The sequence below is a fragment of the Nyctereutes procyonoides genome, unplaced genomic scaffold (assembly GCF_905146905.1).
Source record: "Nyctereutes procyonoides isolate TBG_1078 unplaced genomic scaffold, NYPRO_anot_genome, whole genome shotgun sequence".
In the NCBI taxonomy this organism is placed as follows: domain Eukaryota; kingdom Metazoa; phylum Chordata; class Mammalia; order Carnivora; family Canidae; genus Nyctereutes; species Nyctereutes procyonoides.
The window spans coordinates 54,093,287-54,117,897 of NW_026575133.1; the positions used below are offsets into that span (position 1 = coordinate 54,093,287).

General features: G+C 45.9%; 2 protein-coding genes across 2 annotated transcripts in view; one reads left to right on the forward strand and one right to left on the reverse strand.

Annotated features, from left to right (window-relative positions):
* Positions 1–2,812: 2,812 nt before the first annotated feature.
* On the reverse strand, positions 2,813–6,571 carry PNMA2 (PNMA family member 2). The gene has a single exon (XM_055300179.1). The coding sequence runs from the start codon at positions 6,218–6,220 to the stop codon at positions 5,126–5,128; it is 1,095 nt and encodes a 364-aa protein (XP_055156154.1). The 5' UTR covers positions 6,221–6,571; the 3' UTR covers positions 2,813–5,125.
* A 4,006-nt stretch (positions 6,572–10,577) lies between these two features.
* The window catches only part of DPYSL2 (dihydropyrimidinase like 2), a 140,566-nt gene continuing 126,532 nt past the window's right edge, over positions 10,578–24,611 (forward strand). The window contains exon 1 of the mRNA XM_055345923.1: positions 10,578–10,931. Coding sequence (XP_055201898.1) covers positions 10,578–10,931 — 354 coding nt within the window. The remainder of the gene's footprint in view (positions 10,932–24,611) is intronic.

Here is a 24,611-nt window from a genome sequence, read left to right on the forward strand (position 1 = left end):
CGTTGATTTTCAGGTGTTAGCACTTGGGGGAGCTGCTCTGCCCCTGCCTGCTGCAGGGCTCTGCGGGGGTTGTTTACCCCGCCAGGCCCCAGGAGGAACAGCAGCAGTTGCTATGGCAACTCTGGAAGCCTGGATTCAGCCTCCGCAGGAACTATGGGGCTCGGGGCTCTCGGCTCTCCGTCCGCAGGGCCTGGAGGCTCCGGGGCGGGGCCGCTGATCTGCTCAGCTCGGGGCAGGAGCGTCCTCGCTGTCTCGGGCCCTCCCGGCCTCTGCCTGTCCCGGGGGAGGCCGGATCCTGGGCTGTGTCCCGGCGCCCTGTGCTCCGGGGCCTGCGCTGTTGGATTCGCGCTCCCGCCCTGCAGCCCCCTCCCTGGAGCCGCTCCCGAGCCCCTCCGAGCTGCTCCGGTCGGTCCCTCCGTGCGCGCTGCAGCCCTTAGGGAGCTCGGCGCACTCTCCTGCGCTCGCAGGTGCCTGTTAGTGTCCCCGGGAGCCCGAGGGCATCCCCGCTCTCCTGGGTCCTGCTCCAACTCCCTGCGAGCCCCTTTCCGCCCGCCCGGGAAGGTTGGTGCAGCTCCTGCTCCTCCGGGACGGGGCTCTCCTGTCCTGGGGACACTCGCCCCGGCCTCAGCCCGGCTCCTCGCGGGGCCCCTCCCCCTCGGAGGCCTTTTGTTCCTTTATTTCTTTTTCCCCGTCTTCCTACCTTGATAGAAGCGCGGACTCTCCTCACTGTAGCATTCCAGCTGGTCTCTCTTTAAATCTCAGGCCGAATTCGTAGATTTTCAGGATGATTTGAAGGTTATCTAGGTAATTTGGTGGGGACAGGTGATTTGGGGACCCTGCTCTTCCGCCATCTTGCCCCTCCCCGGTTACTCTAGTTTTTAAGAAAATGTTCATCTGGGATGTCAAGGACCACTTGGGCACAGCGAAGGTTGTATAATACAGGTCAGGACCAGGGACAACTCCAGAGCCTGCTACAGTGGGGGAGGCTAGCTTCTGCGAAGCCCATCTATGGACACCATCTTGCGCCCCAAGAGACTTTTTTTTTAAAAGATTTTATTCATCAGAGAGAGAGAGAGAAAGAGAGAGGGGCAGAGAAACAGGTAGAGGGAGAAGCAGGCTCCATGCAGGGAGCCCGATGTGGGACTCGATCCCAGGTCTCCAGGATCAGACTGGACCGCAGGCAGCGCTAAACTGCTCAGCCACACGAGCTGCCTCCCAAGAGACTTTCTCAATGAGTATAAGTCTTCCCTGAGCAACTCAGGGAGCTTCTGGCCCACCCTGAAAGAAAGGCGGTAAGAGAGATATCTGCTCTGATCATGAGTCTTTAGACCATCCAACGATTATGCTGGTGGTCAACAAAAAATGAACTCTGAGTGTATTTGACAATACTGTCTCAGATCCTCTTGCTTAATTTCTGTGTTTCATTTCAGGCTCCACTCCTTCAAAATCTAACTTCCAACACCTTTGCTTTCTCAGTCTTGACTTGTAGGATTCCCTTAGATATGGCTTACATTCATTATCTTTTTCTTCCTACTTATTGTTGCTAGAGATAACATCTAGCCAGATGACATCCTAAATACACTCTTCACACACTGGGTTGCTTTGCCAATGTTCTGTCCAGGCTTGTTAGGACTGACCCACAGTGAGCTGTGGGGCAGAGGGGGTCAACTTATGCCAGGAAATATGTTTGCAAGTGAGGAGGTGATGATGTGAAATAAAAGAAGTGACTCCAGCACTCTTCAATCTTTCCTGAGATGGAAGATTGAGCAGCTTCCACTCAAGAGACGTGAGAGCAGCAGGTTACCAGGAAAATCCAGGGTTCAACTAAGGAATATGGTGCCAGAGTATTTTGCAAGGACTCTAATGATGTAGGCTCATTTGTCTAGGGCTTTGTGAGTATCAGGAAGGCACATTGGAGGACCTTGAAGACCAGCACTGGGGGAAACACAATGTAGCATGGACAGGAAAAAAAATATGAGAACTAATGATCAGAGTCTTGCATTTGGGGTGGACAGTGATGACCACAGGATATGAGGCTTGGCAGTACTGGCTGGTACAGATGGAGAAGTCAGATGACACTAAGGCCTGAAGAAGCTGATGGCCATGGTGAAAAGTTGTTTTCAGCAGTGGGCTATGTAATTTTGGAGGCCTCAGTCTCCAAGGGTCAGGACTAGAGACATAGTAAGTATAAGATGAGGCCAATTTTTAAGAGGTTTTTCTCAAGTGATTGGGAGAGGGTGTTGGGCATCCCTTAGGACACTTATCTTGCAAAAGGCTGATCTGCACTGTGCACAGCCCAATGAGGAATCCTCCCCCATTGCACTGTAGTAAAGTGGAAGAGAAACAATTTCAAAAGCCCAAATGGCAAGAGGAATTTTACTCCTACACATTTGTAAGGTAAAAAAAGGACTTCATCCAAAAGACACAATATTTCACCTCTAGGTTATTTCACTCTTGGCAAAATAGACATGGCGAATTTATCTGTACAGTAACTTCCAAGGTGAGTTGGAGGTCTCTGAGGGAATAGGCCTCCATATGTTGTCTCCATGTATTTAAAAAGGAAATCGATCATGGTGGACTGTGCTCTCTCTCTCAGCCCTGGAGACAAAGCTCAAGTATTTCAGCATTTTGTTCTTAGGTTTTCCTATTTAGATGAGTTCAAGACCTTTTGGCTTTGGTCTGATTTTCTAACCTTGTCTATTAATTTTTTTTTTGTAATGAAACTTCTTCAAGCAATAGCTAATACAGAATCACAATACATGAAATACACAAAAAAAACCTCAGAATTTCATTAGCATGTATTTATTTTATAACTTCATGTTTATAACATTTTACTTTGTATACTGTCAATAATCAAGGACAATGAGGCCATTTTCTTGAATACAAAAAAACATGAAATTATGGTATACTGGACAACTGTATCGTTTTGGTTGAACAGCATTGAAAAATTATAACTTAGAAATGATTACAAATGGTAGTTCTAACAAAAATACTTTTCTTACAATCTCAGGATATTCTTCCTTTAAAATTATCCACAATCAGAAAGAATAATGCATTGTTTCCAAGTCAAATCACTAACAATAGTCAACAGCTGCTGGAATGCTTATCGCAAAGGTAACAGGCAGCAAGCACTGGAATATACCAGAGAAGCTAAAATGGTTTCTAATGCAATGTTGTCACAACTTGACTGACAGCTGACATATTTACTTATTACTGCATAACTGTTAGGACAATAAAGAGAACATGCGTTGAACAGACAGTAAGTATCATGAAAACCATGAGTCTTAATATATTGAAGACTTTCTATGTTCCAGACATCATACTAAGTGATTCAAAGGCATTATGTCATCGGAGCCTAACAACAACCCTATTTTATTATGCTCCCATTTTCCTGTTGAGGAAACTGATGTTTAGAGAAGTTTGTTGTATACAAAAAGCTACCGTGATGCTGTATATCAACTAGCATTTACTGAATGGTGCTCACTTATGCTCTATTAGCACACATTACATCACAGGGCATGCATGGACATGATTTAAACACCTGTGAGGTGCCATAACTCCTTAAATCTATGAACAATTAAGAGAAGTCCAGATATGTGCTCAGATATCACAAGGGAACCTTACTTCCAAGGCCTGCACAAAACAAGTCAATCTGGAAACATAAGGGGATCCCTGGGTGGCTCAGTGGTTGAGTGCCTGCCTTCGGACCAGGGCGTGATCCTGGAGTCCCAGGATCGAGTCCCACATTGCACTCCCTGCATGGAGCCTGCTTCTCCCTCTGCCTGGGTCTCTGCCTCTCTCTCTCTATCTCTCCCTGTCTCTCATGAATAAATAAATAAAATCTTAAAAAAAAATCTGAAAACATAAGTGAGCCTGCGGATGAATGCCGATGTGTGAAAATCTGGATATTGACACACTTGAATCTACCTGTCCTTCAGTAGAGATGTGAAGAGTTTAAGATACATTTTATTTTATTTTATTTTATTTTTTAAATACATTTTAAAGATGGAACTGCTGAAAAAAAAATCTTGAAAATCATGACTGTAGTGGCAAGAGGATTAGCAAGAGTCAGAGTTCTGTGTCAGCTCTGCTGCTTGTCAGGATTTCGATATTGACGAGACCACTTGACTCTTCTGAGTTTTGTCTTCGTTCTCCTTCAAAAAGGGCAAAATGATACCCTACTGATGTTGCTGTCTACATTAAATGAGACATGTGTACAACACCTGGCACATAATAGACCCTCAATAACTAACGAGCTCCATTCCTCTCTTCTGTCCCCTTTGTCACCACTAAAAATATTCTCTGATCAGAATGGTCTGCTCATAAAATCCAACCCTCCCTCTCTAGCATGCCTTCCCATAACGTGTACACTTTTTTGAAGGTGTCTTGCACACTGTAGATCTCTTGAAAGCAGGGATTAGGCTGAGTCATCGGTATCTTGAGGGCCTATCATAGTGCCTGGAACCAACCATCTGACACCTAGCAGACAAGTAGAGGAGTGCCTCCCAAGTAAAGAAAAAGAAACAGCATAGCGGAAGTGGTTGTATTCATTTGGCAATGGCGCTTCTATTGGGGTTGTGACTTATTTACACATTAGGTTCTTTAGCTTCTCCCATGCAGAGGCCACATCCTCAATGAGGCGGTAAAGCTCCTTGAGAGCATGGCCCATGCTCCTGGGTGTAGGACTCTTACCTGCTTGACCAGTGCTTCACACTGCTAGCACTCAGAAAGAATGTGCTGATTTGAGAAAGGAAATCACCTGACAAGTCAAAAAGCTCGGATTTTTAAATAGATTACAAAAGATATTTTGTTCCTCATGTCATTTCTTTCTTTCATGGTATGGGTAAACTTTGGTCTATTGGGGAAACTTCAAGTGCTTCAGATTCCTTCAGACTTCCTATCTCATATTTGGAATTGAATCCAGTGTTTAGTCATCATCTATATAGGGTCCAAGAAACTCTGGGATACTTTTTTTTTTTTTTCTTAGAAAGAAGAATCGAGACCTGGCTTGAAAGCTTCGATTTCAGTTGCATCCATTTAAAGACAAAAATAGCCACGCGGTCTTAGCCGGATAAAAGGAAATGTCCAGAGGTGCCCTGGCTGTGCACTGGCTCCAAGCTGGTTTTTAGTCATCTGCCTCGTTATCCCAGTGGCCATAGCCATCCCCTTCATCTGGCTCTTCAATATTCTCATTTTCAAAAGAGGCCTCTTCCTCCTCTTCCTCCCGGATTATCTTCATTAACTCAAGGAAGTTGGGAGGCGGGCCCTGATCCTTCAGCTCCCTCAGCCTGCACCAAAGGACTTCGCTAAGGCTGGCCCCTGCCATGACCTGCTCCAGCCGGACCTGATCTGCGATATTCCTGGGGATGGCTCGTTTCTCCACGGCCCGCCGGAGCAGGGTTTCTAACCGCAACAGGTAGGCTGAGACCTTCTCCCCCTCCTCCTGATAGGTCTTCAGGTACTTCACCTGGGAGGTCCTGCGGCTCTCGAGGCTTCCAAACACTTGCTTACACGCCTCCAAACACTCTTCCACGCTTATGGCCGCATTGTCTGCTTGTACTATATGCATGAGGTCCAGGGCAGGGCCACGCAGGCTTTCCATCAACCACCTTTTCTTTTCTGCCTCTGCAACCGGCCACTCTTTGACGATCTCAGTGGCCTGTTCCAACCAGATTTCAAAGGGCTCTTCTTCCGGGGCAGGCACAGCGCTCCCTGAGAACACTCTCAGTTTCCGGTATCTCATGGGGAGCAGAGGCTGAGGGGCATGTGCCATCGCCTGTCCCAACAAATGAGCCAACAGCTCTGGTGATACGCAGGGCACTGTGGCTGGAGACATTCCCTCATGCCCGAGGGCTCGGAACATACCTGAGACTGTCTGCCCCTCTTTTTCCAGAAAGAGGTTCAGTCGTTCCAGAAACTCAGTGTCCTGGTTAGGGGTCTTAAAGATGACTTTCCAGATACCCCCCTTTCCCTGAACCTCACTGGGGATCACCGAGACATCAACATCCTCCATAAGCTCCAACAAGACAGCATTGGCATTGTCCTGCTTCCTGAATATTTTGCCAAGCAGTCTATACCTGCCCAGAGACTTTAGGGTCTCCTGGAGAACCTCCTGAATCTCAGCCTCATCACAGTCCACCGGTATCCCCATAACCACCAGTGATTTCTGTTCATCCACGCTCATGATCCTGCACCAGTCCTCCAACAGCGCCAGCGCCATCGTCCAATTATCACTCACCCTAACTCTCTGGCCACCCAATAGTTTGTGGTGCGGCGAGGCACTGCCTTAAGGCTCAGAGTATCCTGGGTGAGCTCCTGAACTTATTATACTCTACCAGCGACTGGGGCCTGGCCACTCCAACAGCAGTCCCAAAGGCTTCTGGACCAATAACCCTTACTTGCCCAGTGGCAAGAACTCAACACTTCCAGTTATGTCTCTAGACCTGACCCAAGGCAGGTGGTTCCTATCAAGGTTATGACAGCGCCACTGCCTGTTGCTCTGGGGTCCAGTGGCTGCTGTGGCTCTCCCCGATGCCAGCAGCCACGTGGTGGTGTTGACCCTTCTCCGACTGTCCGAGGCACCTGCAAGAGCTGCTTTTGCCACTCTCCCAAGTCTTGGCTGCCTCGCTTCACCTCTCCTCTCGCACTAGTCACTGGGAGAGGCCTCCACTCTGGCACCCAGAACTCCTGGAGAGAAGTGTCGCCGCAGGGGTGCTTGGACTCCTAGTGAAACAATGGCCAGTTTTACCACACAGCCCTTTCCTTCTGGGGGAGCATCGTGCTTTGGTTCAGGATGGAAGTAGGGGTTCCATCTCACATTGGATTTGCACCTACCCCACTGTTAGACCTCTTCTTTGCATAGGGTGACTTTTTTCTCTTGGGGACCCTCCTGCAACCTGGCTTCCCCACCATTTGCTCATTAGACATGCCAATTAATGTCTGAGCCCCAGTTGTGGACAGGACTCAAGATGTTCCCCATGTTAAGAGCAAAATCAGGTGTGGCTAGATACCTGTTATGCGATCCAATTGTTCCGTGAGAGTCACGAGCTTATTTATTCAGCTTCTAGAAAAGGAAGATGTCACCCAACTCCACACAATGGTGTGTCTGGGTCTTTCTTAGCTCCAGCCAAGCCAAACTGCCCTGTTACACATAGATAATAAGAGTATATATTTATGGCTTGATAATATCCAGTGATGAGGACTGTTAATGCATTTATTTAAAAAAATGACAGTCTTTTACAACTTAGTTAAATCTACTAATCGATATCAAGTTGCTGCATTTCTTTAATTAAAAAATCCAGTTAGAAATCACTCAAACATTTAAAACCAATATAGGTATAACAATTTAATTTACATACTACACTTTAATATAATATAGTATAATATAAAATGATATAGGCATAATAATTTAGTATAGGTTTAACAATTTTTTAAAAAATTGGACCAAATAAATTAAACCTGGAATTACAAGTCAATTCCCTTTTGTTATGTCTGGGCAGGCTTTACAAAAGCAATGTTGTTGTTTTGTTTTGTTTTGTTTTGTTTTGTTTTGCGATCAACGTTAAAAATGCTTCGTAGCATTTAGGCTTGAATGGGTCATTTGAGGAAAAAGAAAAACAGGAAGCCCATCCATGGAGAGTGGTGGAGTCTGGGTAACCTAGAAAGGGAAGAGCTCCTACTGTCTCCCAGTTACTGCTATGGGGTATGTGTTAAGGGGCTACGAATATTCTTCTGTAGGTCTCAAAGATCCCCATCCATCCAAACGGGGTTCATATGCCCCAGACATCAACTTGCAGCTATAGAGGCAGCTGCTCCTGCTGCAGACACATTTTCCAAGTCCTTCTAGAAGGTGCTGAAGGCCTGGGGTGTGCCGGAGGGCCAAGAGAGCAAAATACTGGGTCCCACCTTCAACCAGCAGCCCCAGGGATCTGAGCCCAGTGAGCTTCTCCATGCTGCACTTTTCCTTCTGAGATGGGGGGGGGGAGTAACATTCCTTTCCTTGTGATATTTAAAGGACATACGAGATGTAAAAAGGCACTGAATGCCCAGGAAGAAACATCTCCAAGGTCTACATAATAACGGCCATGCTGAGGTTAGGCTACCTGTGGGTGGCTGCTTCTTCCAAAGGCAATCTCTACCTGCAATGAAAATATTGGGACATTAAACAAAAATGTAAAATCTTGTATTTTCTTAGGTAAAGATGGGATAAGTTGGAAAAGGAATCAGATTTTCCGGGCAGCCTGGGTGGCTCAGGTGTTCAGTCCAGGGTGTGATCCTGGAAACCTGGGATCGAGTCCCGCATCGGGCTCCCTGCATGGAGCCTGCTTCTCCCTCTGCCTGTGTCTCTGCCTCTCTCTCTCTGTGTGTGTCTCTCATGGAGAAATAAATAAAATCTTTAAAAAAAAAAAAAAGGAATCAGATTTTCAGGTGTCGTGGTTGGCTGGATCATTTAGCTAGATAGTGGCCTTAGCCAAAGTGCCTCAATCTCTCTAGATCTGTTTCCTGCTCTGGAAATGGGTGATGATAAAAGCACTCCTATCTGGCGTGCCTGCTCTGGGTAGGAAATGATGTAATTCGTGTGGAAGCACTTTATTCAAATGCGAAGCACATCTGGTGCAAAGTCTTGGCCCCTCCACACAAATATTCCTCTCCTTCCTCAGTCTCCCGTTCTCAGCAGGGTCCTCCTTCCTACCTGCCATGGTGGGCTCGTCTTCAAACTGTGACCGGTTGTCCTCCAAATGCAACTCCATTCCCCAAACTGTCCCTCACGATTGGGGGTGGGGGGAGGGTATCCGAACTTAATCCTTGCAGGGGCAAGAGCTGACAATGGGAATGAATCCTTGGTCACGCTGCCCTGCACGCCGGTCTTGCGGTAAACAGCTTCTCCCAGCCCAAACCCACCCTGGTTACTGAGCATGCCCAGATCTCCGACTCCAGTCGCCAAAGGATGGGCATCATTTCTGCAGGATTTTGCCACTATGGAAAGAGGGGCGGGGTTGTAATCGGCCAGAGGCAGGGACTGATCCATGGAAAGGACGTGGGGACAGGAACAAGCAATGAAGGACTCTCAGAGACCGCGTTCCCGGCACAAATCTAAATGCCCCTTATCTGCCCGCCAACCCAGTAGCTGTGGCTGGTTTAGCCGCCCGCGCACACCAAGCCCCACGCACCCTCGCGTGGCCTCACACAATTCAAGGCACAGTCACAGGCGGCACCCGGTCTCCCACCGCATCAGCGGACTCGCGCCCCAGCACTTTACATCCCAGGCACTGGGCTTCGGGCCGCCTGGGGGACGCCGCGGCTCTGGCGCAGTGCGCAACGCGGGCGGGGGATCGAGGCGGGGCGCTCCGGGCGCGGGGAAGGGCTGGGGACTTGGGGAGTGGGCTTCAGTCTGCGTCTTACCCTCTTTTTTGGCAGGGAAGGTGGAAGATACCAAATCAAGGCATTCTCCCGGGCCCTTCTTGGTGCAGTGGCGCAGCTACGGTACGCGGCGCCTTCGGGCAAGAGAGCAGGTCTCTACCCACTCTTACTACGAGTTGCCGTCCGTGCCAGGATTTGCAGACTGCACTTTTTGCTACACTCCCACAGCCCGCAGACCTATGTCTTTATTCTCCCCCCCCCCACGCACACACACTGGGCTACGCCCCTCTGTATTTCCCCCGCCAAGCTGGGCGCCCCCCACCACTGTGGGTGCTGTGAGTGAGGAGAACCTTTGCGTTTCGATCTCTGCGTGGCCCCCCCCAGGCCCGTGGCTAACAAGGCTCGGTGTCCCGTGCCTCGTAAGGCCCCCACCTTCCTAAACCGACCGCGCCGCCCCTTCCCCATCCTCAGTGCCGCCCCTTCCCCTGCCCGCGGGGGTCCGGGCATCACTGGGTTCGCCCCTCTCTGCCCATCCATCAGCTCACACCCCGCGTAAGGGGGAGGGCGCCCTCCCTCGCCCCGGGCCCACCTCTGCAATGCGGTGGGGGAGAGGCTCCGGGGCCAGGCAGGTGGGGGACAGGGGCGCGGAGGCCAGGGACTGCGCCCTCGGGTCTCCGCCCCTGCGTGCGCTGCCCCATACTTACCCCGGAGCGGAGAGCGGTCGGCGGGCCCTGCGCTCCGCATCCATTAGCGGGTGGTCTGGCCGCTCCACTTCCGGAGCGCGGGGCTCTCGGCGGCCCGGCTCTCCCCTCCCGAGCCCGCGCTCCCCTCCCCTCCCCGGCGCCGCGCCCCGCCCCCGCCCCCGCCCCCGCCGCGCCCCGCCCCGCCCCGCCCGCGCCTCCCTCCTGCCGCCGCTGCCGGGAAGCTGCCAGCCTCTCGGCTCCTGCTGCCGCAGCGGCCGCCCTCCCAGACCCAACTTTGCTGCTCGGGAGCTGGCGCGGCGGCGGGGGGCGTGGGCAGGGAGGGGAGAACGCGGGGTCAGAGGGAGGGGCCGGGAGGGTGGGCCGCTGCTCGCCAGCCCTCCTTCCTTTCTGTACACCTTGCGGTAGGCAGAGAGCGGCAGCCTCGGCGGCAGCCAGCGGGTCTGTGCACAGAGAGGCCGATTTAGGGACCGGCAGACGCACGCACCGCGAGGACCCTCCCTGAGCTCCCGCGCCATGGCCGAGAGGAAGCAGTCCGGGAAGCCGGCAGAGGATGAAGAAGTCCCTGCCTTTTTTAAAAACCTGGGCTCAGGCAGCCCCAAGCCCCGGCAGAAATTCTGTGGCATGTTCTGCCCAGTGGAAGGGTCCTCCGAGAACAAGACCATCGACTTCGACTCGCTGTCTGTGGGCCGGGGCTCGGGGCAGGTGGTGGCTCAGCAGCGGGACGTCGCCCACCTGGGCCCCGACCCGCAGCAGCCGTACCCCCGGCAGGGCCGGCGCGCCGGCGGGGAGCCATCTGTTGAATCGAGCCGGAAGGTGGAGATCCGGCGGGCCTCGGGCAAGGAAGCGCTGCAGAACATCTACGACCAGGTTGGTGTGGGGGTGGGGGTTGGAGACGCAGGCCCAGAGGCGGGGATCGCCCCTCCCAGCTCGGCGGAGAACCGAGGATCCCAGCGTGCCCTCCTCCGTCCAGCCTCGCTGGGATATTGCACCCTCGAATCCGCACATGCACCCCACCCTCCTTGCCCCTCTTCCGTGCAGGGCGCGCAGAGGCTCGGGCTCGGCGATGGGCGGCTGTGCGCCCACAAAGGCTGCCCGCGCCTCCCCGGGCCTGGGAGGCGGGGGTGCGGGTGAAGGAAGAACCGATCCCCGGTTGGGGGGGGGTCGTATGGCGATGCAGGGGGGAGGGTTGAACCGATTCCATTCTTCTTGAACCCTTCTGGGCGGCTTCCGATTGCAGTTGTGGCTGGGTGCCCCACCCTTTTTTGATGCATCTGGGAGCGTGCAGTGGAGGGTTCGCGTGCAGGCCCGGGGGCTCCCCGGGGTTCGGGAGGGGCGGGGGCTTCCACAGCCGCTCCCCGCCGCGCCCTGCGCGCCCTCCCGCCGGTACCTTCTCCCGCGCCCTCGGCGCCCGGGTCGGGAGCTCGGAGGCCAGGACCATGGTCAGCGCCTGGGCGGACCGCCCGGGAGGATCTCCTCGCCCTGACTCCTGCTCGCTGCGTGAAACGAGGGAGGCTGTGGAGTCATCCAAGGAACCCGAGACGCTCCAAATAGCCCATGTGGAGAACAAAGTTCCGCTAAGTATCTCAGCAAGGGCTTCCCAGAGTGCTCCCCCCGCCACTATTGGGGAGGTGCTTTGGGGATGGAGACTTAGTGGATTATGTTCAAAGGGTGAAAAGAAAAGAAAAGGAAAAAATCCCTCACATTTTGAACAGATTGTCAAAGATGGACTGGACCCCCTGTACCGTGTTAATGTAGAAACAAAGGAGACCAATTTGGCAAACCTTGATTTTACAAAATATTTGTTATCTCTGGCCATTTGTTATCTCTGTTATCTCTGGCCAAATGAACAGTGTGCATTTTAAGTGCGGTAGTCTTCTCACACCACATTTTCTTCTTTACCAGGGTGACCTTCATACTTGTGCATTTTTTCCCCCACATCCTTGATTTCTCAATCGATAAATTACAGTGTGAAATGTTTTAACACTTGTTTGCTGTTTCTCTCCCATGCCTACTGGTGAAGATGGAAAATCAGTCAATGATTGATTATTGAATACCTATTGTGTGCCTTGCCTTGTAGGGCAGGGAGAAGGTTAGCTATAAAAAGTTCAAGGTGATTTCTTCGTAAGGGGCTTTCAGACTAGTTGGGAGTGGTCTATACACATTCCCTGAATGATTCCACTAGCATTTATTTGGTATTCAGATTGTGTGCTTATAGTGAACGCATGGAGAACAATTAAGAGTTGGTGATAATGGCCAGAACACATTGCCGTTTCCTGACATGGCATAGAGTTTTGCAGCTTTTGACTTTTATTGCACCAATCCTAGGAAAGATAAACCATTAATGTCATTTTCAAAAGGTGGGGCCATTAATTACTTAGTTGATTCCTCCTCTCCCAGCTCTGTCTTCTAATTCATTGATATAGGGGGTACCTGATATCCATATTTCAGTATGGATATTTCACAGCCAACCTGAAGGACTCAATCCAAAAAACTCACCTGAACCCAAATGATCAGACAGTTGAAGCAAAAGTTTTAAATAATGTAATTTACACTGAAATGTGAGTGTGAGATACTTTCCCATGTGCATACATTGGATGAGGGCCAAACCATGATCATATAGCATCATGGTTGTGTGAGTATCCTCATCTTCAACAAGTTGTGCTGGTAATTTTACTGTCCTAAAGGGAGCAGGAAAATGCCTTGAGGTAAGGAAGAGATTATTTTAAAAATGGCAGATCAGGGGGCAGAGTTTGAGAATGGCCACCCCTATAATGATGGCAGTGAATTAAAACTTAAGTTTGAAAGGCAAAGTTTCATTGGATTGAATAATATATCTCTTTTCCTGTCCATTTGGAAGCTTAGATGTTTAAGCATCAGCTTCTTGTTTGAACACTCCCTAATTTTAGTAGAAATTTTTTTTTAAAAATTTCTTTTTCTTTTTATTTACTATAGTCATACAGAGAGAGAGAGGGGGCAGAGACACAGGCGGAGGGAGAAGCAGGCTCCATGCACCGGGAGCCCGACGTGGGATTTGATCCCGGGTCTTCAGGATTGCGCCCTGGGCCAAAGGCAGGCGCCAAACCGCTGCGCCACCCAGGGATCCCTAATTTTAGTAGAAATTTGAAATCGTAAACCTAGCATGTATGGACGGGGAGATTTGAAGAGGAAATACCCAACCAGAACCCCAGCCACTTTTAGCCTCTGCAAAACCACATTTGCTTTAGTTGCCCAGTTATCAGCAACAGAGGATGATTCTGGCTTGGGTTTTCTGCAGCCTTCCCTGGATTTTCATTCAGTCTTGCCTTACCACATAAGAGCTGTTCCTATGGGATTGTTTTCATTCATGACTAAGAGCACTTACCAAGATCAATACTTACAGTGGTTGAATATTTCATGTCTATACAAGAGAGAAAAGGTATTTGGGGTGTGTGTGTGTGTGTGTGTGTGTGTGTGTGTGTGTGTGTGTGTAACAATGGTGATTTTCAAAAGCACACCTAGGCCCACCATTTTGATTGACTTGAATAACCATCACTTTAATTTTTAGCTAATGAGCAGTGTGACTGCCAACATCTCAGTGCATTCCTGTCTGAAGCACTGGGGCAGAGAGAGGAGGAGAACTAGAGTGAGTGGGTCCTGGGGCCCCTGACTTGCACCCACTCTCCTCCCCTGAATCTGTATTTATAGGTATTGTTAAGGTATGGTTGGTCAGAAGTGGTTTTGTCTACCTGTCACCCTAGGGGCCTGCTGTTCCTCTAGTAACGATTTGGGAAAGGAGGGAACAGGCTTCCTCAGCCCAGATGCCCAGATGCGGCTTGTGGGACATGGATGTTTGCATTTGCATTTACAGGTGCTAGCAGATAATCACTAGAGGTCAATGGGTGTGGCTTGGGCTGGGATGTTAGGTTTTGGTGAAGGGAAAGAGCCAGTGTAGTGAATATGAATGAGGAAAGCTACTTCTTTACTCTTTTCCTTTGTGTCTTTGGCAAGGTCGACTTTGGGCAGCAGTGGGGTTAGGTTAGATTGATTACTATCTGTGAAGGACTCTGAGCCTCTTGGAAGAGAGAGCATAGGGGAGTATTGTTGGCCTAATTCTCCCTTGCCAGTGTCCAGGGGTCCCTCAGCCTCCTTCCTACCTCTTAGGAACTCCCTCTATTCTACCTCAGACATGGTTTGAGGATGCTGGATCATGAGCATCTCTTCCAAAGGTGCTCCCAGGCCCTTCTTCCCACAGCAAACCTGTGTGGCTGGGGAGTGATTCTCCATTTCTCCAGGGCAGATGCCAGTGAATGAAATATAATAGGAATTCCACTGAACTTGACAAAATCCCCTAGTCTGTAAAATGCTTTTTGTTATTCCCTGCCATTTTGTCGCCCCGCAATCCCCTCTCCAAATTGGCTAACTCCAGCCCTAGATGCCCAGTGACCCTGCTGTCTTCTTACTATTCAATGCCACCATAACCCCATCCTGATGGTGATGCCCATTCTAGATCCTTCTTCCTCCAAAACAATGAGTTCTACAATCACTCTTCTCCTTTGCCCTCACTTCTCCCATTCAAAAATCTCTTCCTTGTGTGTTTATCTTAGCAAGAGAGAAATCCCAATGATTGAAGACTTCCATCTGTTATGTGAGCGACTGATACAGAAATTGTCTCCAGAGATACTTGTTTGATAGTAGGCTAGCCTGTTCAACAAAATGAACATCCAGTTAGCCAGGTATGTGGTAGAGATTTGGCTGAAAGCCAAGAACAAGGGCATTCATTTGATACTTTAGAGGCCACGTTGTTTCCAAAGAGGAGACATAACTATGAACATTTGTATGTTCAGGATTCCCAAAAGCCCAAAACCCATCTGGGATCACAGGGAAGAGAAGGAAATGATGATAATCCACAATTATTAGTTGCCCTTTACTTCCCAAGTCATATGGAAATAATCACGTCATTAGTTAGACTAAAAAAATGATTGTGGTGAAATACACATAACATACAATTTATCTTAATCATTTTAAAATATACAATTCAGTAGTGTAAACATACTCCTGTGGTTGTGCAACCAGTCTCCAGAACTTTTCATCTTGCAAAACTGAAACTCTGTTAACATTAAACACTAACTCCCTTGGGACGCCTGGGTGGCTTAGCAGTTGAACGTCTGCCTTTGGCTCAGGGCATGATCCGGGGGTCCTGAGACTGAGTTCCGCATTGGGCTCCCTGCATGGAGCCTGCTTCTTCCTCTGCCTGTGTCTCTGCCTCTGTGTGTGTGTGTGTGCGTGTGTGTGTGTGTCTCATGAATAAATAAAAATGAAATCTTAAAAAACAAAACAAAACCACTATCTCTCCATTTCCCCTCCCCCCAGATCCTGGTATCCACCATTTTACTTTCTGTTTCTATGAATTTGATTACACTAGATACCTCCCATAAGTGGAATTGTACAGCGTTTGTCTTCTTGTGACTGGCTTACATCACTTAGCATAATGTTCTCAAGGTTAAATCATGTTATATATAGCACGTGACAAGATTTCTTTCTTTTTTTAAGATTGAAGAAGTCCCTATAATTAGTTACAAATTTTTTAAAAAGATTTTATTTATTCATGACAGACACAGGGAGAGAGGCAGAAACATAAGCAGAGGGAGAAGCAGGCTCCCTATGGGGACCCCGATGTGGGACTTGATCCCAGGACCCCAGGATCATGCCCTGAGCTGATGGCAGACGCCCCATCACTGAGCCACCCAGGCATCCCAATTAGCTAAATTTTAATAAGTCAATGATTGAAAATCTATTGCCCAATTAATAGATCTGCAATGAATTAATTATAGGAAGAAGTAAGAAGGATTACACTAGGGATGAGAGAGACTCTTCCAGCTTGGGGCCGGAGGCCTGAATAGAAGAAAACTCTCATCAGCTAAACAGCCTTTACCATCTGTCTCCCTTGTGGCTGAAGGGTGGAGAAGAAAACTGCTGTCACTGAACCTCCAGTGGCAACATCCAGTTGGATGTTGCGTAGTTCACAAACCCGTGGGCCATGGGAATCAAGAATGGCCTGGGCATTTTCTGACCCTTGGTAGAGACAGGCCAGTTTTTCTTGTGGGTCCTTTAATAGCAGTGTCTCTCTCCTCTTTCTTGAGAAAGAAAAGAGAGTCAAAATTGATCATGGATTTGAATGTACACTGCCATTGGATGTCAGAACTTGAAAGAGACCCCCTCAGTCTACGAGTGATGATTATTCAACCTCCTCAGTCTAGCAGTGGAGCAAGCGATACCCAGAAAAATCGTGCTTCCTCTCATGAAATTCAGGTGATGGTTTCTGGTTTAGGATGGAGACTTCTCACTGCCCAGTCTCACTGCAGTCCTATCCCAGTAAAACCCTGTTATTTTAGTTTCATTTTGTAATTCTAGAATGTACGTTTATATTCTAGAACCAATATTTTAGAATGTGTAGAGGATAGTATTTTGAAACACATTCTGATACAGGCATTTTCCCTTTTTGTAAGTAGGGACACTGAGATTTAGTGAAATTTACTGAGCAGTCCCAAGACCTTGCTCTTTAGTAAGTGTATAACCTAGGATTTGAACCAAGGTTTCCTGATTCAGTGCTGTACCTTTTTTTTTTTTTTAAGATTTTATTTATTTAAAAAAGAGAGTGTAAGTGGGGAGGAGGGAGGAGCAGAGGGAGAGGGACAAGCACACTCTACACTGAGTATGAGCCCAACACAGGGCTCCATCCCACAACCCTGAGGTCATGACCTGAGCTGAAATCAAGGATGCTCAACCAACTGAGCCATCCAGGTGCCCAGCTGGTTCCATACTTCTTCCAATACACCATTCTGTGACTCCATTCCACTGCCAGAGATAGTGAACTTATTTTTTTTTAAGACTTTATTTATTTATTCATGAGAGACACACACACACACAGAGGCACAGACACAGGCAGAGGGAGAAGCAGGCTCCATTCCATGCTGGGAGCCCAACGTGGGACCCGATCCCAGGTCTCCAGGACCACATCCTGGGCCGCAGGCAGTGCCAAACCGCTGAGCCACCCAACTGGCCTAGTTAGTGAACTTAAAGGTACAATTTAGTTTTGCAGGCAAAATATTTCAAATCCCATTAAACTTCATATGTTCTATGCTGTAGGTCCTGTGCTAAATGCTTTATGTATGCTATTTTATTAATCCTAAGGTAACTCTATTAAGTAGGTACTACTGTTATCCTTATTTTGCAAAAGAAATATCTGAAGGTAAAAGAAACATGCAAAGCAACCTGCTAACTAAAAGCCTGAGGCAGGGTTTGAACCCAGGTCTATGTGATGAAATAGTCTTTTCCTCATTGTGAATTACTGAATTGCTTTCTACATTAATTATTCTTTTCTCAGGGATCCCTGGGTGGCTCAGTGGTTTGGCACCTCCCTTCGGCCCAGGGCGTGATCCTGGAGTCCCGGGATCAAGTCCCACATCAGGCTCCCTGCATGGAGCCTGCTTCTCCCTCTGCCTGTGTCTCTGCTTTCTCTCTCTCTCTCTCTCTCTCTGTCTCTCAGGAACAAATAAATAAAATCTTTAAAAAAAATTATTCTTTTCTCATTTTATCTCCAAAGAATTAGCTATTACAAAATAGTTCTGAGTGCTTACCTTTGTTTTCCATTTTGCAGTGTACTCTTTGAAACCATTTATAAAAAGGGCTGTTGATCTGTCTTTATCAATGTGTCCTAAACTGCTGATATTCTGTCCATTTTTTTTTTTTTAGTACAAGAAATGTCTTCAGATATCACTGGGACAGAGGCCAACTCTGATAATGTGAATGACATGCTTTTTTAAGATTAGAGCAATGTGATGACAATGTGATTTTTCCACTCAATGTAAATCATGAGCTACAAGCAAATAATGAGGGAACCATCAATAAAAACATTGGCAGGTGGGCTGACGTACACTTGAATTTGGTTGCTGGTGCCACAGGTCAAGAGCTCCGCACAAATACTGCGTGGAAAGAGAAGCACCTGATCTTGAAGGTGCTTGGTGGCTTGGGGTATGTTTTCGAGACATTATAGACAACCTGCCTGGTCTCTGATTTCAAGGCTGCTTTCTGGCAGAAAGAACTCTGAACTAGGGGGTGCCAGGTGGCTCAGCCAGTTAAGCATCTGCCTTGGGCTTAGGTCATGATCCTGGGATCCAGTTCATGATCTTGGGGTCCTGGGATCAAGTCCCACGTCGGGCTCCCTGCTTAGTGGGGAGCCTGGTTCTCTCTCTCCCTTCCCCCTGCTCCTGTTCTCTCTTTCTCATAAATAAATAAAATCTTTAAAAAAGAAAAAAAAAAAAGAACTCTGAACTAGGCATCAGGAAATCCAGCTTGTAGTTCTGGCTCTGTTGTTCACCAGGTGTGTCACCTGCACAGTCTCCTAACCTGAGCTGTCATCAGGTAGGGCCTTAATCTCCAAGACTTCATCTCTCATTTCCACTTAAGAAATGAGAGAAAGCTATGCTGTCCCTGGCTGTACTTTTTTGTTTTTTCAAAACTGAAGTAAAATTCATATAACATAAAATTCTCATTTAAACCATTTCAGTCTACAATCCATTGACTTCTGATATGCAACCATCTAATTCCAGTACATTTTCATCACTACAAAAAGAAACCCCGTATTTACTCACTAATACCCTCCCATCCCAGCCTCTGGTGACCACAAATCCATGTCCTGTCACCATGGATTTGCCTATTCTGGACATTTTGCATAAATGGAATGCTATGAAATGTGGCCTTTTGTGTCTGGCTTCTTCCACTTGGTGTAATGTTCTTCAGGTGTAATGTTCTTCACATGATAGCCTGTGTAGTCCTTCATTCCTTTTCCTCACAGGACAATAGTCCATTGTTTGTATGTGTTACATTTCACTTATCCATTCACCAGTTTATGGACATTTGAGTTGTTTCCATTTTGGGCTTTTATGAATAATACTGCCATTATCATTTTTTAAAAGATGTTATTTATTAATTCATGAGAGACACAGAGACTGGCAGAGACATGACACAGGCAGAGGGAGAAGCAGGCTCCATGCAGGGAGCCGGTTGTGGCCTAGATCCCAGGACCCCGGGATCATGACTGAGCTGAAGGCAGACGCTCAACCACTGAGCCACCCAGGCGTTCCCCTATTATCATTCTTTTACAACTTTTTATTTAAACATATGTTTTCAGTTCTTTTAGGTATATACCTAGCAGTGAAACTGCTAGATCATATGGTAATTTTATGTTCAGCTCTTTGAGGAGCTGCCAAACTATTTTCCACAATTTTACTACCATTTTACATTTCCACCAACAATATACAACGGTTCCAGTTTCTTTCTGCACATCCTCCACAACACGCTATTTCTCCCTTTTTTTGATTATAGCTGTCCTAGTGGTGGTAATGTGGTATCTCATTGTGGTTTTGATTTGCATTTCCCTAATGACTAACGATTTGAGCAGCTTTTCATGTGCTAGTTGGTTATTTGCATACATTCTTTGGAAGAATGTTTATTTGAATTCTTTGCCACTTTAAAAAAAATTGAGTTGTTTGTCTTTTTATGGTTGAGTTGTACAATTCTTTTTCGTTAAGATGTCTTTTTAAGTAATCTCTACACCCAACATGAGACTTGCACTCACAAACCCGAGACCATGTTCTACGCACTTAGCCATCCAGGCGTCCCTAGGAGTTCTTTGGATATTCTGGATAATAGCCCTTATCAGATACATGATTTGCAAATATCCCATTTTCTCCCATTCTTTTTTTTTTTTTTTTAAGATATATTTATTTATTTGAGAGAGAAAGCCCATGCTCTCACATGGGAGTGGCAGCGGAAGACAAAGAATCTTAAGCAGGATCCTGAGGCGGGGGCTTGATCTCAGGACCCTGAGATTATGACCTGAGCAGAAACTAAGGGTTGTGGGTGCTCAACCAACTGCGCAACCCAGGCACCACTATTGTCCTCCCATTCTTGGGTTGTTTTTTTCACTTTCTTCATATGTACCTTTTGATGCACAGAAGTTTTTAATTTTGATGAAGTCCGATTTATCTGTCTTTTCTTTTGTTGCTTATGCTTTTGGTGTTAGACTACTCTTGGCTATTCTCAAAAGTGCTGGATCATCTGAAATTAGCAAAGAAGTTCCAGGGTCTCATTTCTTAGAATGATAATCATGTAACTAAATCCTGTTGCTTTATGGGAGCTTTGAAGTTCATTTAGAATAGTATTTACAATAGGGCAGTTTTCTTGAATATTTTGTGTACTGCATAAGTTTGATCTATTTCATGATCCTGTTCACATAAAAAAATTTGTTTCCAAAAAAAAATATTTGTTTCCTCTTTGTGTCTTCACACATATATTTGGTATTTTATACACATATATAATATATACATAAATACGTATTTATATAAAGTATATAAATATATGTATATAAGTATACACACATTTTCAATTTCATTTTTATATGTAAAATATGTGAATATTTATATATAAACATATATAAACATATATATATAAACACACACACACATATATATATATATATATATATATATATATATATATATAAAACCAGTTATTTGGGAGCAGCAAGGATGGTGTTGAGGAGGGCAGTGACTAACAAGCTGAATTTGGGAAAAAATAGATTTGAGAAATGGATTGAATTCAATTTTTATTTTATTCCATATTTTTTAGAAATGACATGACAATAATGTGTTTATCGTAGATAACTGTGATGAGCAATTTTTTTAAAAAAGAAATCCTTGATAATCTGATTATCTAGAAATAAGTTTTGATAACATTTTGATAATAGTATTTTTTCCAGTCTTTTTTTTTTAAGATTTTATTTATTTATTCATGAGAGACACACAGAGAGAGAGAGGGGCAGAGACACAAGCAGAGGGAGAAGCAGGCTCCATGCAGGGAGCCTGATGTGGGACTTGATCCCGAGACTCCAGGATCACACCCTGGGCTGAAGGCAGACGTTCAACCGCTGAGCCACCCAGGTGTCTCTTTTCCAGTTTTTATACTCCCACCAAAAATGAATGAGGAATACTGTTTTTCAGCATTTCTAACATCGCTGGGTATTATCATTTTTATAGGTATTTCCCAAATTTGTAAATGATAAGTGTTACTTGCTTTTTCCCAATTTTCTTATTAAAGCATTCATATTTTAAACCTTGATTTGTGGGGATCCCTGGGTGGCTCAGCGGTTTGGCGCCTGCCTTTGGCCGAGGGTGCGATCCTGGAGTCCGGGGATCGAGTCCCGCATCAGGCTCCCGGCATGGAGCCTGCTCCTCCCTCTGCCTGTGCCTCTGCCTCTCTCTCTCTCTCTGTGTCTATCATGAATAAATAAATAAATCTTAAAAAAAAACAAAAAACAAAAACCTTGATTCGTAAAAATTCTATATTAGAATGTATTCACTTCAATATCAACTTGTTACACTTTTTTTTTTTTTAAGATTTTATTTATTTATTTGTCAGGGATAGAGAATGCTCAAGCAGGGGGAGCAGCAGGCAGAGGGAGAACAGACGAAACCCAATGTGAAACTCAATTCAGGACCCTGGGATCATGACCTGAGCCAAAGGCAGACGCTTAGCCAATTGAACCACCCAGGTGTCCCTTGTTACACGTTTTTTCCGAATTTGCATCTGATTTTTAGTAGCCTTTATATTTTTGACATCCAAATTTAAATTTTGAAATTAAGTCAGTTCATCTTTTCTGATATGTTCCTGCCTTTTGAGATTATTATTTACTTATATTTTCTTCTAAAACCTTTTTGGATTCTGTATTTATTTATATTTAGATATTGTAATTAATTTTCTTATAACTTGAAATAAGGTATAACTTAATTTTCCAAATACCCTGTTGTTCTAATGGCATATAGTGAATAATTGATGTTTCTCTACTTATTTTTTATATACTCCACCTTTTACATATGTCTGGATTGGATATGAGTTTTGGCTTCCTGCTGTTTCATTGATTTGCCTTACTAATGTAGTCGTTCAATACTGCTTTAGTTGCTGTTGCTTTTAAATATTTTTGGTTATTTTCATTTTGCCATCATTCAACTGCATTTTCCATGAAAAATATTTTCAATTACAGAAACCTCATATGATTTTTACCAGAATTATATGAAATTTATATAGAGAACTAGAAGGTATATTTAATTTTAAAATAGCAAGACTTTCTTTTCTTTTCTTTCTTTTTTTTTTTTTTACTAATTTATTTATTCACCAGAGACACAGAGAGAGAGAGAGAGGCAGAGATACAGGCAGAGAAAGAAGAAGGCTCCCTGTGGGGAGCCTGATACAGGACTCTATCCCAGGACCCAGGGATCAAGCCTGAGCCACTTAGGTGCCCTGATAGCAAGCCTTTCTACCTAAGTTTATAGTATAGCCTTGCCATTCTTTTTTTCAGGAATTTCGCTCTATTCCTCTGAAATTTTTTGTTACATTTATTCCCAGTGCTTTGTTGTTATTGTGAATATAATTGACATTATACTGTGTAGTTTACATTCTGAGTGACTCTTGAGTTTTATATTAATTAATAATAGAGTGTTTTATTTAACTTGCTCTTGGCTCTAATATTTTTCAATTGATTCTCTTGGGACAATTTTTTTTACCCCATATTACTTTTATATCTTTTTTCCACTGTCTTTACTTATTATTTTCTTCTGTCTGGCTCCATTGGTTAGAGCTTCTAGAACAATGTTGGATAATGGTGACAGTATTAAGGTTTCCTGTTTGATTTCTGACTTTGACAAGAGGCCTCTTTACCTTCACTAGTGTTTGAAAGTTTCTCTGTCATGTTACCTAATCACTGAATTTCTGTGTGCTCCTATTGATAATGTCCTCCGGCTAGCAACCACCATGAGCACACTTGTGGTTGAATAGGTTGGATTTATCATTTGTTGTAGTGAGGGATAACACCCACCCTGGAGAACCATGGGGCATCTCTGTAAGAGGGTATTTGAGAGGATCTGGGTTTCACTGGGGGTGTTTTGGGGGAGTGTCCGAGGAAGTGAGGGTTCCTTCTGGGCTGGGGCTGCCAAAAAGTCAGGCAATTCTATGATTTGTTATCTCAGTAAATCTTACCTATAAAAGGACAGATTAGGTAGAGGCTGAACTGTGATTGGGGAAGAAGCAGCAGGCACTAATGGCAGTTAGGATAGGGGGATTTGGTACTTTGTGACTTGGACAATGTTTGTATTTTATCAGACATGATTATGGAGGGATCTCATTTTTGTCTTGATCCATCATGGTCACTGGGTAGACTTGTCCGATGTTAATACTCTGTGAAATTTATGTTCAGCAGGAGAAAACCCAGGTCAGCTCTCGGCAACTATATTGTTTCTCAGTATAGTGTTAAAACCAAGAATTGATATGATTCCCTATTTGTTTCTGTTTTAGCAATTTTCCTACCCTCTCTTGAAGATGCCAAATCATTTCTTGAATGTGTCTCTCCCACCCCTTCATCCTTTGTTCTGTAATAATTTTTGGTAAGCTTGCTATTTTTTTAGATTTTGCTTTTACCTTCAATTAAAGTGAGATCCCATTGGAATCCATGCTTTTAGCAGAAAGGTGTGTGAATGGTTTTTGGCCCCAGACCACATGCACTCATTGAATCTTCTTTATTAGGCTTATAGTTTGAGGCTTGGTTCAAGCACCAGCTGCTTGTCCCATTCCCATTTTCTGGTGCTGTGTTGGCAGACTTTGGCTTTCACACTCTGGTTAAATTTCAAAAATAAATTTGGGGGACAACGTAAGGGTTGCCAATTTTTATGTTGCCAAAATAGGGACTCAAAAGAACGAAACAAAACAAAGCAAAGAGATCACTACACGATGTCATCTCATAACAGGGAGGACAATTTAGCCCCAAACTATCAGAGGTAAATTAACTTTAGAGTTTAAAAGTATGCATGAATTGAGCTTTCTGAAAAATTACATGTATTGTCCTTATTTTTCTCACTTTGACCTAGGCGTGTGAACACTTTGCCCCAAGCAGCCTGGCATCAGCTACCAGACCAGCATTGGCGGAGGTGGTGTCTCTCTTACTTCTCCTTGTCTGCCCTTTCCTGAGTAGCCTCTTTCCAGAAGTTGTTACCTCTGTTGGGTAAAGGAACATGACCTCTCACAGGCTAGTATAGGCAATTGTTTCAAAATGCACCTGGGATTTGTTTTGACCAGGTGTAGTAAGACACACAGACATGGGAATGACTGTCACGAAGGAAGAGGTTTTTATCCTTACAGATCCCTAGAACAGGAGACAGAGCATGGACACAGGACTGCCAGGAGAAGCACCAGGGTAAGTCAAGAGGCAGTGGAATGACAAGAAGACAAGGGTAAGAGCCATTATTGTGGTTTCTGGGAAGGAACAGGCAGGGCAAGGAAAACAGGCTTAGTTTGGATAATTTTAGTGAGCCCTGGGGCATAGGGCCTGTCGCTAGTTGTCTGATACTTGGCCCTGGGGTGATCAGGGCAGGTGGATAGTGGCCTTGAGTTTAAGAGCTTCAGAAAAAGAGTAGATGGCTTATTGGGCTCTTGATAGAGAACATCGTTTGCATATGAAAG